The sequence below is a fragment of the Syngnathus leptorhynchus genome, chromosome 12 (genome assembly GCF_054491065.1).
Source record: "Syngnathus leptorhynchus isolate UIUO chromosome 12, UIUO_Slep, whole genome shotgun sequence".
NCBI classification, from domain to species: Eukaryota; Metazoa; Chordata; class Actinopteri; order Syngnathiformes; family Syngnathidae; genus Syngnathus; species Syngnathus leptorhynchus.
Window position 1 is genome coordinate 3,353,277 of NC_141206.1, and position 14,468 is coordinate 3,367,744.

The 14,468-nt window shown below is 40.4% G+C and overlaps 2 protein-coding genes across 4 annotated transcripts in view; one reads left to right on the forward strand and one right to left on the reverse strand.

Annotated features, from left to right (window-relative positions):
* Positions 1 to 181: 181 nt before the first annotated feature.
* Positions 182 to 7,185, reverse strand: ccng2 (cyclin G2). Of its 3 annotated transcripts, none has more exons than XM_085925515.1 (8): positions 7,019 to 7,185; positions 5,959 to 6,090; positions 5,302 to 5,439; positions 4,949 to 5,199; positions 4,360 to 4,438; positions 4,120 to 4,218; positions 2,839 to 3,041; positions 182 to 1,324 (listed from the first exon to the last, which is right to left on the reverse strand). In XM_085925515.1, exons 2-8 carry the CDS (start codon positions 6,061 to 6,063, stop codon positions 1,189 to 1,191), a joined length of 1,011 nt encoding a protein of 336 aa, XP_085781641.1. In that variant the 5' UTR covers positions 6,064 to 6,090; positions 7,019 to 7,185; the 3' UTR covers positions 182 to 1,188. The 3 variants fall into 3 exon arrangements, with proteins under 3 accessions (XP_085781641.1, XP_085781642.1, XP_085781639.1); XM_085925516.1 differs by lacking the exon at positions 7,019 to 7,185 and adding an exon at positions 6,165 to 7,011; XM_085925513.1 differs by lacking the exon at positions 7,019 to 7,185 and having other exon boundaries at positions 5,959 to 7,011.
* A 612-nt stretch (positions 7,186 to 7,797) lies between these two features.
* Positions 7,798 to 14,468, forward strand: part of ccni (cyclin I) — an 8,257-nt gene continuing 1,586 nt past the window's right edge. The window contains exons 1-9 of the mRNA XM_085925512.1: positions 7,798 to 8,093; positions 8,914 to 9,073; positions 9,932 to 10,066; positions 10,847 to 10,921; positions 11,076 to 11,216; positions 12,126 to 12,251; positions 12,587 to 12,688; positions 13,332 to 13,479; positions 13,726 to 13,910. Of these exons, the coding sequence (XP_085781638.1) occupies positions 8,960 to 9,073; positions 9,932 to 10,066; positions 10,847 to 10,921; positions 11,076 to 11,216; positions 12,126 to 12,251; positions 12,587 to 12,688; positions 13,332 to 13,479; positions 13,726 to 13,910 (1,026 nt within the window). The 5' untranslated portion in view covers positions 7,798 to 8,093; positions 8,914 to 8,959. The remainder of the gene's footprint in view (positions 8,094 to 8,913; positions 9,074 to 9,931; positions 10,067 to 10,846; positions 10,922 to 11,075; positions 11,217 to 12,125; positions 12,252 to 12,586; positions 12,689 to 13,331; positions 13,480 to 13,725; positions 13,911 to 14,468) is intronic.

A 14,468-nucleotide genomic window follows, 5' to 3' on the forward strand; every position in this document is an offset into this window, starting at 1 on the left:
ATTTTGGCAATGGTAGTACAAATGAGGTACTATAAATAAAACCGAATTAGCGAAATTAAGTTGGCTGTTCCTGCTCTAGCAGTGTGACATCTATGATGTCACTCTTTTCCTTATTTTGTCCATCAGCCAAGCTGCTGATTCATTGTAGGTGTTTGACAGGGTAAAAATGAGATCCAACAAGTTTTAAAAACAACTTTTTTTATAAGATTTTTTTTTCAGTACATGTGAAGAAAAGAATAAATTAACGTATCTACAAACTATGAACAGATTTTCTTTTTTTTTTTTTTACATCATTTACAATTTTACATTTTTCTGTGCATTTTTGTACATTTTTTCCCAACTTGAACATTCTATCCATAAGCTACATCCTAAAATTGGCCATTTTAAAATCATAAATGCTCACAAAATTAGTCAACAGTGTTTGACCAAGGAAAATAAGTGCTTTTTACTGAACTTTGAGTTAAATGGCCTCAGGAGAGTTAATGCAAAAAAAACAAAATTTGTCACACATCTGTTTTCCCCAAGAACACAAACTATTTCCAACACACAAATGACATCTTGTGCAAATGAACAAACTCCAAAGGTGAGGGCAGTTGCAGTCACTAAAGTATTCAGTCAAAACAGGACATTGTGCTGCAATTTAATGTTCAGGTTTAGTTATTGATTTTCCATCCTTATTGTTGCTGATGGTGTATTGATATCCAATTATTTTGAGTCAACACACCTTGGGGTTTATATTCACAAATATTGTAATACAATAGAAATATCAAAAATGTATAATTAAAAATGAAAGTAGTCTTGAAACGTAAGCAACTAGATAAAGCCCAGATAATTGCAACTGCAACTGCCCTCAGCTTCTGTGGATGAGTAAACTTATTCATCTTTGATTATAAACAGCTGACATTTTCTATACATGCCAGATTTTGGTAAATTAAAGTTCCTGACAACAACTGGCATGTTTTTGCTCTGATCTGGTTGCAGTGTTTGTCCTTCAACCAACCAGTGTCTTCAACCAATTACTGTGTATCCTGGAATGTACCATGTACCAACACATCTACTAACTAAAAATCTAGACATGCTCAGCAGCCAGTTGTTGTGCAATTTACTTTCAGTACTGGAGCTTATTAGACAATAAATTAAAAGTGAATGTTTGGGGTGGGGATGAGGCACAGTAACGTGACAAAGGCGTCAGGCATTGAGGTATTGGCGGCGTTTGTGGTGGTGATGGAGGTGTGCCGGAAAAAACGGCCCTTCGCCATCGCTGCCCAGTGAGCTGCTGAGGGACTCCTCGCCCGAACTCATCATGTCCTCACAAGAGTCCTCACTGAAAGATAATTAGAAAATATTTGTTTACAAATATAATTGCTTGATAGACAAAAATGTCACTGCACCTTTAAATGTAGAAAGGAAAACAAAGTTATTCAAACATTTGACTTCCTCTTTGATATGCATGATACAGCAAAAAGACAAGCAAACATGCATTTCAATCTTCCACTTTATTATCAGCTGATAGTAGTGTGTAAAACCTGTCAGCTGACTGTCAGTCACTTATTTATAATGTCAAAGTGAACATCACCAAGTTTGTTGACCTAGCATCTGGGTTATGTCTTTGTCAGGCAAGCCAGTTTCTAATGTTTGTTATCTCATTAAAAGCTGTGAGGGGTGCAAAACTTTGTAATACCTATTATTAAAACTAATCATTACTGTTTAGTCAGCTCTGACACTGGACGTCATTAGTTGTTTCACAACTAATATTGTGGCCAGTGACTCAAGTTCCCCTTTCTTCATTAGTTTCAACATTAAGCGGACTTTTTCAAATAAACCCCATGATACATTAAAGGGCGAGGCCTTGCGTGAGTGACGTCACGGAAACTGGTCTTGTCTCAGTTGGGACATGACCGATGACTCGCACACATCTAGACATGCAATAACTGTGAGATAGGAGAGGCACCAGCAAGACATGCGAGTCACTCAGTCGAGCAGCCCGTCATGTCTGTGTGACGTAATGTGTTTGCTTGCACTTTATATGGAAAAAAACTTGTTTTGAATGTGAAAATTAAGAAGAAAAATTTGTGGTTGCTGAAGAAACTTTCAAATGTGTGTGATGACCCTCAGGGTTTGTTTGTTTTCTTCTGATATGTCACCATAAAGAGTCCGTCCGTCCGTTTTCTATCTCGCTTGTCCTTACGGGGGTCGCGGGCGTGCTGGAGCCCATCCCAGCAGTCATCGGGCAGTAGGCGGGGGACACCCTGAACCGGTTGCCAGCCAATCGCAGGGCACACAAAGACAAACAACCATTCGCACTCGCACTCACGCCTCGGGGCAATTTGGAGTGCTCAATCGGCCTACCAAGCACGTCTTCGGGATGTGGGAGGAAACCGGAGTGCCTGGAGAAAACCCACAAGGGCACTGGGGTGTTTGGTATTTTTCAGCTGACATTTACACGCCCGTTACATGATGACTTTAGCATGAGTGCATAGAAAAACTATTCAGAAACTACACTGGCCCACCCAGAGGTTATCAGACACTGTAAAATTGCAAAGTGCTTTGACTACTGAATCCTGTCTTCAGTGACTCAGTGTGTGTGTGTGTGTGTGTGTGTGTGTGTGTGTGTGTGTGTGTGTGTGTGTGTGTGTGTGTGTGTGTGCTCTACTATTTTAAACCTTGCTGCATTGACATAATTTCCCTTTTTTTTAAGCCATTATATCTACATCATTATATCTATATCTATCTATATTCTACCTTTGCCATTATATCCAAATTCAGTGGATGTTTTTTTTTTTAGCAAGGTTGTAAACCTCAGACCCAGGTTGCATCGGTTAAAATTAAAATTCTCACCTCTCGCTTTCATCCCAGCAGCACTCGGGGATGGTGGGCAGTTCAGGTACGGTGCGGTAGCTGCTGTGTAGGTTCTGAGCGGTACGACGAGACACGATCCATTGCAGTTTTTTATGATTGGGTTTGCTGCACTCTGGCGAGGCGTAGTCGGACAAGCGTTGAGCAACTTGATCGCGCCACAACAGGAGCTCACTCTCTGCAATCTGAAACCAAACAGGCAGCAGACCGATTAGCCTGGTTTGCCCCGCCACTGACAGTAAACACCTAAACACTAGTGCGACATTGTATATTAAAACTTTTCTTTTTTTTTTTCACGTCATATAAACCCCAATCACAAGTTATACCGGTAACAACAGCCATACTCTTTGAAATGTTAAAAGTTGAAGTAACTTTAGCAAAATTTGAAAATCCAAAAAGGGGAACTACAAATTTTCATATACACAAAATCTCCGTATTTTCCGGACTGTAAGGCGCACCTTCAATGAATGGCCCATTTTAAAGGTTGGTCCTTATATATAGCTCACTGGACTATAAGGCGCACCACGAATGCATCATGTCAGATTTTTTAATCCATATCAAATCATTCGCCATTTTATCTTTTTTATTTCAACTTCAGACGCAACAAATTACTTTATAATCACAAAATAATGATCCATAGTTATTTTTTATTCATGATTTATAGTCTTCAGCGAGCCACTTATGATTGATTTCATGACACAATGCTTAGGGCCAGTTTAAATTTAGGAATTTGGTCCATATATAAGGCGCACCGGACTATAAGGCGCACTGTCGGCTTTTGAGAACATTTTAGGTTTATAGGTGCCCCTTATAGTCCGGAAAAGACGGTAATCATAATTAGGTAACATCTTTTTTACACACATACCTCCACAGAGATTGGCTAAAAATAAACATGCTTAATTTGTACACATGCAAATGAGGGTTGCCACTCACTGGATACACTGTGCACAAGTCTCTGGCGATTGCAGAGTTACATGATACCAAGATCTCACTTTTCTCATGTAAAACGTATCGTGGACACACCTGTCATCGTTGCCCTTTATCGGAAGCAAACTATTTCGTAACTTAAAATGGATACTCCACTCCTCACAGTAAGACAGAAATAGCAGCTGATTTTTGCATCCACAAAGAGCGGTTGCGATCATGGTCAAATTGTTACATAAGAGCGATTTCCCGGTGTTAGAACTGTAAAACTCGTTTAATAAGTGGCAGTTTTCCTCAAAATGTTTTTTCCAGCACATTTCCCACAAATGTTTTGTTTACCTTTAGGTGTCTCTGGATGTGATGGGCTATTTCCAACATGTCCACCGACTGAATAGCTTCAATCTGCTGTCTCAGGAGGGACAAGGCTAGGACGGACGGCTGGATGGAATGAGAAGAGAAGGAAGCATAGGAAATGTGAAAATGTAGAATCATTTTGACATTTGCTCTTATGCATGGGCTCATTTTAAAAACTTTATTTGGAAGTTGTAATGCGAGTTGATCTCTGCTGTGAATTTCTACCTTAGCTTTGGAGAAATCGATCCGGCACAGGCAGGCTTTGAGTTGAGCCTCCAGCTTCTCCAGGCTCAATGTTTCCTTCCTGTTCACACAAATTATGAGAACCAATGGAGTTCACACAAGTTGGATGGAAAGAAGGCATTTATGCTGACACGCAACTATGTTAAAAAGAGCAATTAAAACAGTGATTAAAAGCATATATTTTGTGTGATACAATGTGTTGCAAAAAAAACAAACATGACCCACAAACTGGTTATGCAAGTCTTGGAGTCAGTGGCAGTCAGCCATAAATCTTATCAGAGCGCTTCAGCCAGACGCAACTGTCTGATAATTGACTGCTGACCTAAAGCGAGCGGTTCTGCTTACACAATTATTTTTTACATGTTCTTTCCATGCTTAATTGGGTACTTCCTCTCCATTCCAATCACTTACATGGTAATTTAATTGAAGACTACTGCACATTGTTTATAGGTGTCATTGTGAGTCTGAATGATTTCTTGATATTTAGTGAGTTTTCTCTCAATCTATCCATGTACCTTACAAAGAAAAGGGGCGAACATAAAATAACGAAGTCGTCAGTATTCCTTCTCACCTCTCCGTGGAGTGAGACAGTGCAATCTGATGGTACAACTGCAGAAAGGTCAAAGCTGTGACAGATTTGCACTTGAAGTCAAGCTTCTCTGTGATGATCTTCTCCATGCGGGCGAGGTCGGACACGCTGAAGCGGCACTGTCCAATGCGGATGAGCTCGTCGGTGGATGCGAGGTTGCACTCTTCCTCTGTCGCTTTGGCGGCCATGTGGAGGCAGCTCAGGCTGACACAAGACAAGTGCTTCGGTTGGATCTGAAATAAGATGCTGTTTTTAATACTCAACGATCCTCCCGTGTCGTGTCATCAAAAAGTTGACTTTTAAAGTGCAACGGTCAAATAAGGAACTCTGTGTACCCTCATCATGGCCAGGAATCTGTCAAGCAAGTTTATAGCCAGGACGAAGGTCTGTGTGGTGTAGCCAAAGAAGCTGGTCAGACTCCACAAATCCTCCACTTTGGCATTTCTACACTTGGCTGAGATCCGCCCATCATTCTAGAAAACAAACACTTGTCAGTTAGGCTTTGAAACAATACAGCTCTCATGCTCTCATGCACACCTATGGGCAACTATCTATTGATCTTAAAATGCATGTTTTTGGAAGGTGGGACGATGCCAGAAGGGAACTCAAGCAAGCACAGCGAAAACATGCATATACCACAGAGGAACTCCAAAACTGCGAGGCGTACTTGCTAACAACCAACACCATTGATTCCAGCCCAATAAAAATGCAATTAAATCTTCAACTTGATGACCATTAGCCTGTGCGTACATTTTTTGTCACCAAGAGATACTTTTTTTTTTTTTCCCAAAACGTAAAAAATGTTCCTACTGTGAATCAAGGGTGGGGAACCAACTGTTGGCAAAGCAGGTTACATTGCATCTGAACTGCTATTTAATTTGTCTCTGGTTATCTGTTTTATGGGATTTATGATCATAATTTACAACGGGTAGTCGTGAGTACATTTTAAAAGAAACTTGCTTGAGTTGATGATGTATAGTGCATGGACTCACCTGATTACTAGACTCAATGAGACTCAGGCCTGTCTCTTTGGGGAGATAATAAACCTCCAACTCATAGTTTGCCCGCAGCTCCTTCATCAGTTTGAAGGCATCCATGTCTCAGCTGGCAGTCTCGTCTTGTCACTACACAAGGATAAAACTTATGTAATTCTTGTTGGCATACGTGTTGTCACTGATATCTAGTCCAGATAGTTGACCTGATTTAAGGGGGGAGTGACACGAACAGCTCCCAGCCCGGCCCATTTCCCCACAGCTGGACTCGGGTGTCAGATTTCCTTTAGTGAACGCCTTCTGGGTCACAGACCGAAAAACAGTCTTTTTTTTTTTTTTTTTTTTTCAGGTTGTGCTTTTTTATTTGGGCCAAAAAACACTTCAAATACGCCACACGATTCGGTTCAGTTTTCTTAATTTATAGATGGCAACCGAGGGAGCCGATTCTGTTGTTGACTGCAGCTAGCAAACCTTTCAAATCGACCCTGAGGAGCGGGGGAGGGGCTCTTTTTCCCCCATTCCTCAAACTGCAAAACATTCTATTCTACAGCACCATCATCGACACAACAACAAACGTTTTCGACATTAAGGCATAGGAATATAATCAATAGATTAAATATCCATGCGTTTTTCTGAATCACTGTGATTGAGAAATGTCTCTTGGACAGAACGAAAGCAAATACATCAAGTGAAAAACGCATAAAAAGATATTTGTTCGAGGAATACCCGGTTCTAAAACTGATGGTAAATTTCTATTAACCCAAACCAACGTAAGAAACAGGAAATATTTGCTGAATGCCTCTTTTCCATCTAGACTTTTTATTTTATTTTAACTGTACCTATTAAACGTAAATGGGAATGATGCGTTAATCTAAAAAGGCGCCTTGTGAATATGTGATGATCGTTCGTTTACTTTAGCTTTAGTCGATGTAAATTTTGTCATTCGTTCACTTTCCTCCGTTATTTTTTTTTTCTCCGTCGATTAGGAGACAGAATAAAGAAATCGCGCGTTTGGTGTCGGAAACCGTTAATCCCGATAAAGTGATTTGAGTGGGTTTACCTGTTCAGGCAAATTACATCCACATATCAGTTGTACTTCGCCGACGTATTTCTTCGTTCTTCCGTCTATTGCTCCGTACTCTTTTTTTTTTTTTCGCTTTTCTTTTGTTGATGTTGCTAACACATACCCCCCACCCTTTCCCGTGACGTCATGGGAGATGAACCAATCATGTAAATCAAGAACTTACCTCCTGTCGTACTGGCTAAGCATACATGCGTTCTTACAGACAGTATCAGTTTTATTTTTGGCTCATTCACAACAATCATAAACATAATACTGAGTATATTTTCACGTTGACAAAAATTGAAACTGAAAATTGAGACACTAGTGCCAACCTTGACAAAAGACGACTGTTTTGAGATTGACATTTCTATTGCCCAATCAACAAACTGCACTTTTTTACGTTCAAATATTCCGCCCAAATCAGACGTTTTTGATTGGCTCTTGATCTGACAGGGTCCTGACGCAAATAAAAGCATTACGTAAGGGTTTTGGGTAGCTCGCTACATAAATTTAGCTTCTTGTGATGTCGTTTGTGCTCGCAACAGATGCCCAATCAAAATTATAGAATTTGATAATTAGTATGAAGTGCAAAATATATATTGCACTGCAGAAATATAGGTCCTTAAAAATGACGTTATAAATGTACCAGTATCCAAGCAGACCTATTTATCAACGTATCTCGTGGATTTGCGCTTGACTGAATGTTAGTGTGTTTGGAAATTACTTAAATAAACGTCCAGCTAAATATGGAGGAAACGCTTTGAAAAATTAACGAATTTACTGGAACAAACCCGATCTCATAGAGTATTTTGTTTATTCTTCCACTTCTCTGGACCAAGAAGGAGGCGGGGTTTGTTTCATTTTCTCTTTCCCCAGTCCCAATCCTCGGAAGTGGGCAGTAGCAGGCTGCTTTGCCCAGTTAATTTTTTTTAAACAATTCTGCAATAATAGCCCCAACCTAAAGTCAAGATGGACGACTAAGCGAAAAAAACAGTCTCCCCGACTATAATTATCTCGCAACTGAGTGGACCGGATGAAATCCAACCGTGGGTTTCTCCGCTTCGCAGGGGAGGTGAGGCTATGGGGCGCCGTCTACTTCTTGGATACTTGACAGCTATTTAAATGGTCTTACCATTCATCCAGCGATGCTGTCACAGCAAACGTACATTCTTTTGTCAATTATAACTGATGATCCAGGTTTTATATAGTAATAATGCTCTTTCGGATCCATTCATTGTTACACGTATAAGAGGTTTTAGCATATCTGCGACGGCAGGTCAACAAGCTAGCGAGCTTTGCGGAAACTGTCATTAGCCCAGTTCGAGGAAAGAAATAACATAGATTTAGCGGAACACTATGCTCCAACACATGTAACATTCCACAATCGATGCTGCATTTTACAGTTATAAGCCCAAAGCAGAAGCTGTGATGAACGTAATAGTTCATCTATATCTATTTCTATCATGAATCCATCATTGATCTATCACCCACCTATCATCGATCTATGAGCCACCTTAATCAATTGACCTACCAAGCTACCTACTACCAAGCTACCTACCTACCTACCTACCTACCTACCTACCGACCGACCTACCTAGGTCTCCCATCATTGTTCGATGACAGATTGATTATCTATCTATCTATCTATCTATCTATCTATCTATCTATCTATCTATCTATCTATCTATCTATCTATCTATCTATCTATCTATCTATCTATCTATCTATCTATCTATCCCTCCCTCCCTCCCTCCCTCCCTCCCTCCCTCCCTCCCTCCCTCCATCCATCCCACATTAGCTTAATGTATCACAATGTTACATGAGTTTGCAGCAATCCTGAACATGCTTTTGATTAAAATGGATGAGTCAAATTGAGTTCTTTTATCTCGCAGGTAGCTGTGTCCAGTGGGGAGAAAGGCTTGACCAGGGTGAGAAGGAATGAAGTTCTCCGAACCCTGGGAAATCCACAGGCTGTCTTTTCTTCTAGAAAAGGCTATGTCTAGGGAAGCCAAGATGTGGAGGGTCTACATGCTGAAGAAGCCCTCCTCACAGGTAAGGGCTTAGGCATACTATATAACAAATTCACATCTAGTAATTTAATGTGTGTACTTAGATATAGAATCACATTTATACGTAATTTTGGTAACACAATATTTTTTAACCTCCTTTTGAATGCTGCAAGTACTTCTTTTCAGTTCATTTTCATAGTTATTTCATAAATCAACACCTTCTATTATTTACAATTTACAGTGAAGAAAAACATGGGAAACAAAACAGTAAAAGGCTTAACTGAATATACTCACTGAGACAAGAGTTTAAGAAGAAGTTCATACTTTCAGTCTATACAGACACCGCAGAGGTTGCGGATTTGATTGTGTGGAGTTTGCATGTTCTCTACATGCTTGCATGGGTTTCTTCCCACAATCCAAGGTCTCCATGGTATGCTTATTGACCCCTCCAAATTGCCCTAGGTGTGAGTCTGAATAGTTATTTGACTGTATTCCCTGCGACTGGTTCGCAACCAGTTCTGGGTGTCCCCCGCCTACTGCCTGAAGTCAGCGAGGAGAGGTTCCAGTGCGACAGTGACTCTTTCGAGGTTAAGCGATTCAGATAATGGATGCACAGATGGATGACTGAGTTCGGTGTCACAGTTGACCCATCCCCATGTGGCGTCATGACCATCTTTTCTTTCATCCACAATGACCTAAAATGAGACTACTGTGGTCACTGAGTATATAGTGTAAGTTGTTTTAGGAATGCAATTATCCAACTACTGCAATGCCTTTCAAACTTATTTTAATCTTCATTATTTTCTACCAGAACATAAGATAATATAATTAATTCAGACAAAAGCAAATCCTTGACAGTGTGGTGCAAGGTTGTTGCAGTTCTCTACTTTTTTTCACTCAGGATACAGATATCTCCCCGACTCAGCGGGACAAGGCCGTGTGCTGGCTGACGGAGCTCCATGGCAGACTGCAGCTGTACCCAGAAACTCTGGTGTTATCAGTTAGCATTCTGGATCGCTTTCTCGCTTCCATCAAAGTAAGTAAATGCAGGGCACACACCACTTTTCCACTGCAACCTGCCAAAGGAGACTTTATGACTGACAAGTGAATGTACACATTTTTATTTTATAAACCTCCGCAAGTGTTTACATTTTCAAACGATTCCTTATGCAACATTCCAAGGAGAGTAGATTGTCCCATCACGGGTGAGCTATTTTTAGAACAGGTTCACTAGTCTGGGGAGAAATTTGTGTCAAAATTATATACACAAATACAGTTGTGGCTTTCATTTTGTTTTCAGATCTGCGAATATTTACATAATTGTAATGTTTGATTTTTCCGTGTCACGAATATATTCATTAGTATGTGCATCTATCATGACTTATTCTTTGTAAATATTAAATTCTGTTTATAAATTGCTGGATGTGCCTTTGAGGATCAGCGGAGACGAGCATTTATTTTTTACACAAACATCACGCCGTTTCAGATCCACACACACAAGTTTTAGACATTCACATGAGTTAAAAGGCCATCCCGTCTCTGTTTGCGGGGAGGCATCGTTGCTGTCACCATCTAAAAAATAAAAATTTGACATTGAAAGATAGCGAGGTGAATATGAACACCAGAACCACGAAAATCAATACCAAAAATGATATTTGAAATTGCTATCCAGTTCATATGTCAAATCTGCCAAACCGATGTATTACGTATGTGTCTGGGCAACCTTATTTGTGGGGTGAGTCCTTGTTTAATCCATGGATTAATGAATAGGATAATAGATATGTCTTATGTGTCTCATTGTATTCTTTGCCTCTAGGCTCGGCCAAAGTACCTGCGCTGCATCGCAATTACCTCTTTCTTCCTGGCTGTCAAGACCTGTGAGGAGGATGAGGTAAACACAATATGAAAAAAAACGTCAATAGAGAGTGATGTAAGTTATTTCACATGATGCGTGTGTGTGCGTTTGTGTGTGTGTGTGTGTGTGTGTGTGTGTGTGTGTGTGTGTGTGTGTGTGTGTGTGTGTGCGTTTTTTTTTTGTCACCCAGTGTGTGCCCTCTCTAAGGGATTTGGTTGTGTCCAGCAACTGTGGTTGTTCTCCATCTGAAATCTTGAGAATGGAAAAAATCATCCTCGATAAACTCAACTGGGATCTCCACAACGCAACACCATTGGACTTCCTGCATATTGTACGTATTGTACGAATTTGTTCACCGTTTATGATAGGGGTTATTGTATTAATACAGAGGAGCTATAAGTATGTGGTAGTTAAGTCCTGATTACAGCAAATGTTTGTAGGTAAAACACTGCTTGGTCTGGGACTAAAGATAAAACAATCTCGAACATTTCTTTTTGTCCCGCGTTATTCCGTTTTTGTTACACGTTCATGGTCTACAATTTATCACTTCGAAACATCGTACGTCAAAATCCACGTAAAGGTAGGACCTCCTGTGAAAGGCTATGTGGATTTAATGTTGCAGTCTATATTTTCACGTTATATAGTATGTGTTTGTCTTAATGGAGTTTGTAACTAATCTAAAAATGTCTCAGTAATTGATGGTGATTGTCTAATTCAGCGGTCCCCAACCTTTTTAACACCACGGACCGGATTACTATCAGACAATATTTTCACGGACCAGTGTTTGATGACGTCACGATTTTTGCGAAGAAAACTTCTAAAAACAATTCTAGAAAATCACAATCAAATGTCGAAAGCATCAAGGAATCAAATAATCACCGACTGCACTCACTTTCTATGTGGAGATTTTCTTCACAAAAATCATCCGTGTTTGAACTGCAACCCATAAAACAGACCACTATAATCCTAAACGTCATCGTACTGTCTTTCCAGCCATATAGCAGACGTGCGTTACCAACTGCACTCCAAATTGCCCATAGCTGAGCGTGTGAGTGCGAATGCTTGTTCGTCTGTTTGTGCCCTGCGATTTTCTGGCAACCAGTTCATGATGTCCCCTGCTTACCGCCCAGACCCTCAGCTGGGATAGGCCGTGACCCCCTTGGGTAGAAGTGGTTCGAGAGATGAATGAGTGAATTCAGTATTTCATATTTTCCCCCAATTGTTTCTACTGTTTCCATAGTTCCATGCAATGATGTTGTCGTGTTCTGGGTTTTTGGACTCTTTGCCGAGAATGAACCGCTCTCAGCATCTTGCCCTGCTCACGCGACGACTTTACCGCTGTTTGGCTGATCACTCACTCATTCAGGTAAAACTTGCGTGAGTAACACTGCTTATACGTAGAACAGTATTATATATACTAGTGTACCTATATATATTAGGGCCCAACCACAATGGTTTTTATTTTCCTTTTAGACTGCCGCTGATTCTGCTATTTCACAGAATATCATTTTGATAACCAAATAATTGTCTGATTAATTAAAGCCGTCAAATTCATCGTTAACATATAGTATGCATAACTTTACTTCTGATCTTGTTTCTTCCCTCTGCCTGAGACATTTTGTTTGTAGTATTTGTCTTCTTTTATTCTTACATTTTGGACTGGTGCATGTACTGTATATGTTTGATGCTTTTGTCATTTAGCTGAGAGGATCCATGCTGGCCTTGGCCCTCATCACTCTGGAGCTGGAGACCTGTTGTCACCACTGGCTGGCTGTCACCATCGAGCTACTCAGGAAGGCACAGGTACTAGAGCGCCTTCAAATGTGTTGATTTCTTGGAGCCACATAATATACATGCATACTATGTAGACCCGATGAACCAATCGTAGGGCACGTAGAGACAAACAACCATTCGCACTTATGGGCAATTTATGCTCAATCGGCCATCATGCATGTTTTTTGTGGGAGGAAAGCGGAGATCCCGGGGAAAACCCACGCAGGGATGAGGAGAACATGCAAATTCCACACAGGGAGGTGGAATCAAACCCGCCCCCTCTGGACGGTGAAGCGGACGTGCAAACCAGTGCGCTCGTGTGTCTCGAGATGTTTTTTCCCCAAAAAGGTGTGCCATAGATGAAAAAAAGGTTGGCAAACTGACCTACAATGTGCCCGTGTTACGATTACGACACAGGCCTCAAAACGAAAAGAGAGTGAACATTGCCATGTGTAATATTTGCTCAGCGCTTTTCTCATACAGGAGTTATATGAATATGCTGAAGTTTATGTCGACTTTGCATCATATAATATTCCAGGAGTGTGCCGTGTTTGATACGAAACTAATGCTGTTAACTTATTCAAATAACATAGTTCCAGCCAGGACAGGGTCAGATGAAAGTAAATAGTTGTATTTTGGGTTTAAATAATACTCTTTGTTTTCGTCCTCTTAGATTGACACCTCGGAGTTGATTCGGAGTCGAGAGCTGGTTGCCAGTCGTCATTCCACACCCAGAGCTTCCTTACCACCAAACACTGTCTACATCTACCAACCTCTTCCAAGCCATACCAATTTGCAACTTGGAGCACAGGACATTCTGGGTATACAATCACACTGCAGCACACATACGTTTTCAGACACAATATTACATACAGCAGTAAAAACGAAAAAGAGATCTCAAGGCTTAATCCAATGTGAAATCAATTTGCCGGATTCTGAATTTTTAATGTTAACTTCATGTAGATCAGTAATTCAAACGCCCCGCTCATTTCAAACACTCATTTCTTGAAAGTTAAGTCATTCCACCACAGTGTTTCTTATTCCGCTTATTTCCCACTTGTCTTCAGGGAGCTTCAATTCCTCCACTGAGCCTTCCATGGCAGCAGCTCGAGTGAATGAGCGATGCGGCAGCGTCCTGTCCACCTCCAGCCGCAGTAGCCACCTGACGCTCCACTCTCCTCGCAAACAGTTCGGTCAGCTCAACTGCCTGCACAAAGTCACCGTGCGCTGCAAGGCCTCGACAAAGCGCAAGGTAACACGAGCACACAACCATTCTTGTGTAAAAATGTTGGAGAATCAAGTCAGTTTAACGTGGTTAACGTCCAAAAGATACTGGGAATTATTATAAGACTAAATTATAAAATTGTAGTGCATGACTCACTAATTGAATTGTGTGATTTTTTTTCCCATTAGATTTTGTTTATTTCAGCAACTACAACACACTTATTAAAACTTTAATTCACATTTTGTTTGACATGACTTGTCAAAAAGGGAAGCGGGTTGAACCGATTCTGCTTATCCAGTCCCGTCCTGATTGCAACCAATGGTTTCACTGCCACACAATCTACATTACTCCTGTACTACCTATAATATGTATGTACTATAATCAGGATAAGAGGAAAAAAATAAAATAAACAGAGATTTGGCCAGAATAACATCATTTGAATACAGAAATAACAAATTAGGTAGATGTTAGACTATGATTTTAATACAGCATTGATTTGAATTCAGCAATAAACTAGAGGTTTGAATATAATATGAATACAGCATAAAACTGGAAGTTTGCGTAACAATTGATATCAATCTGTTT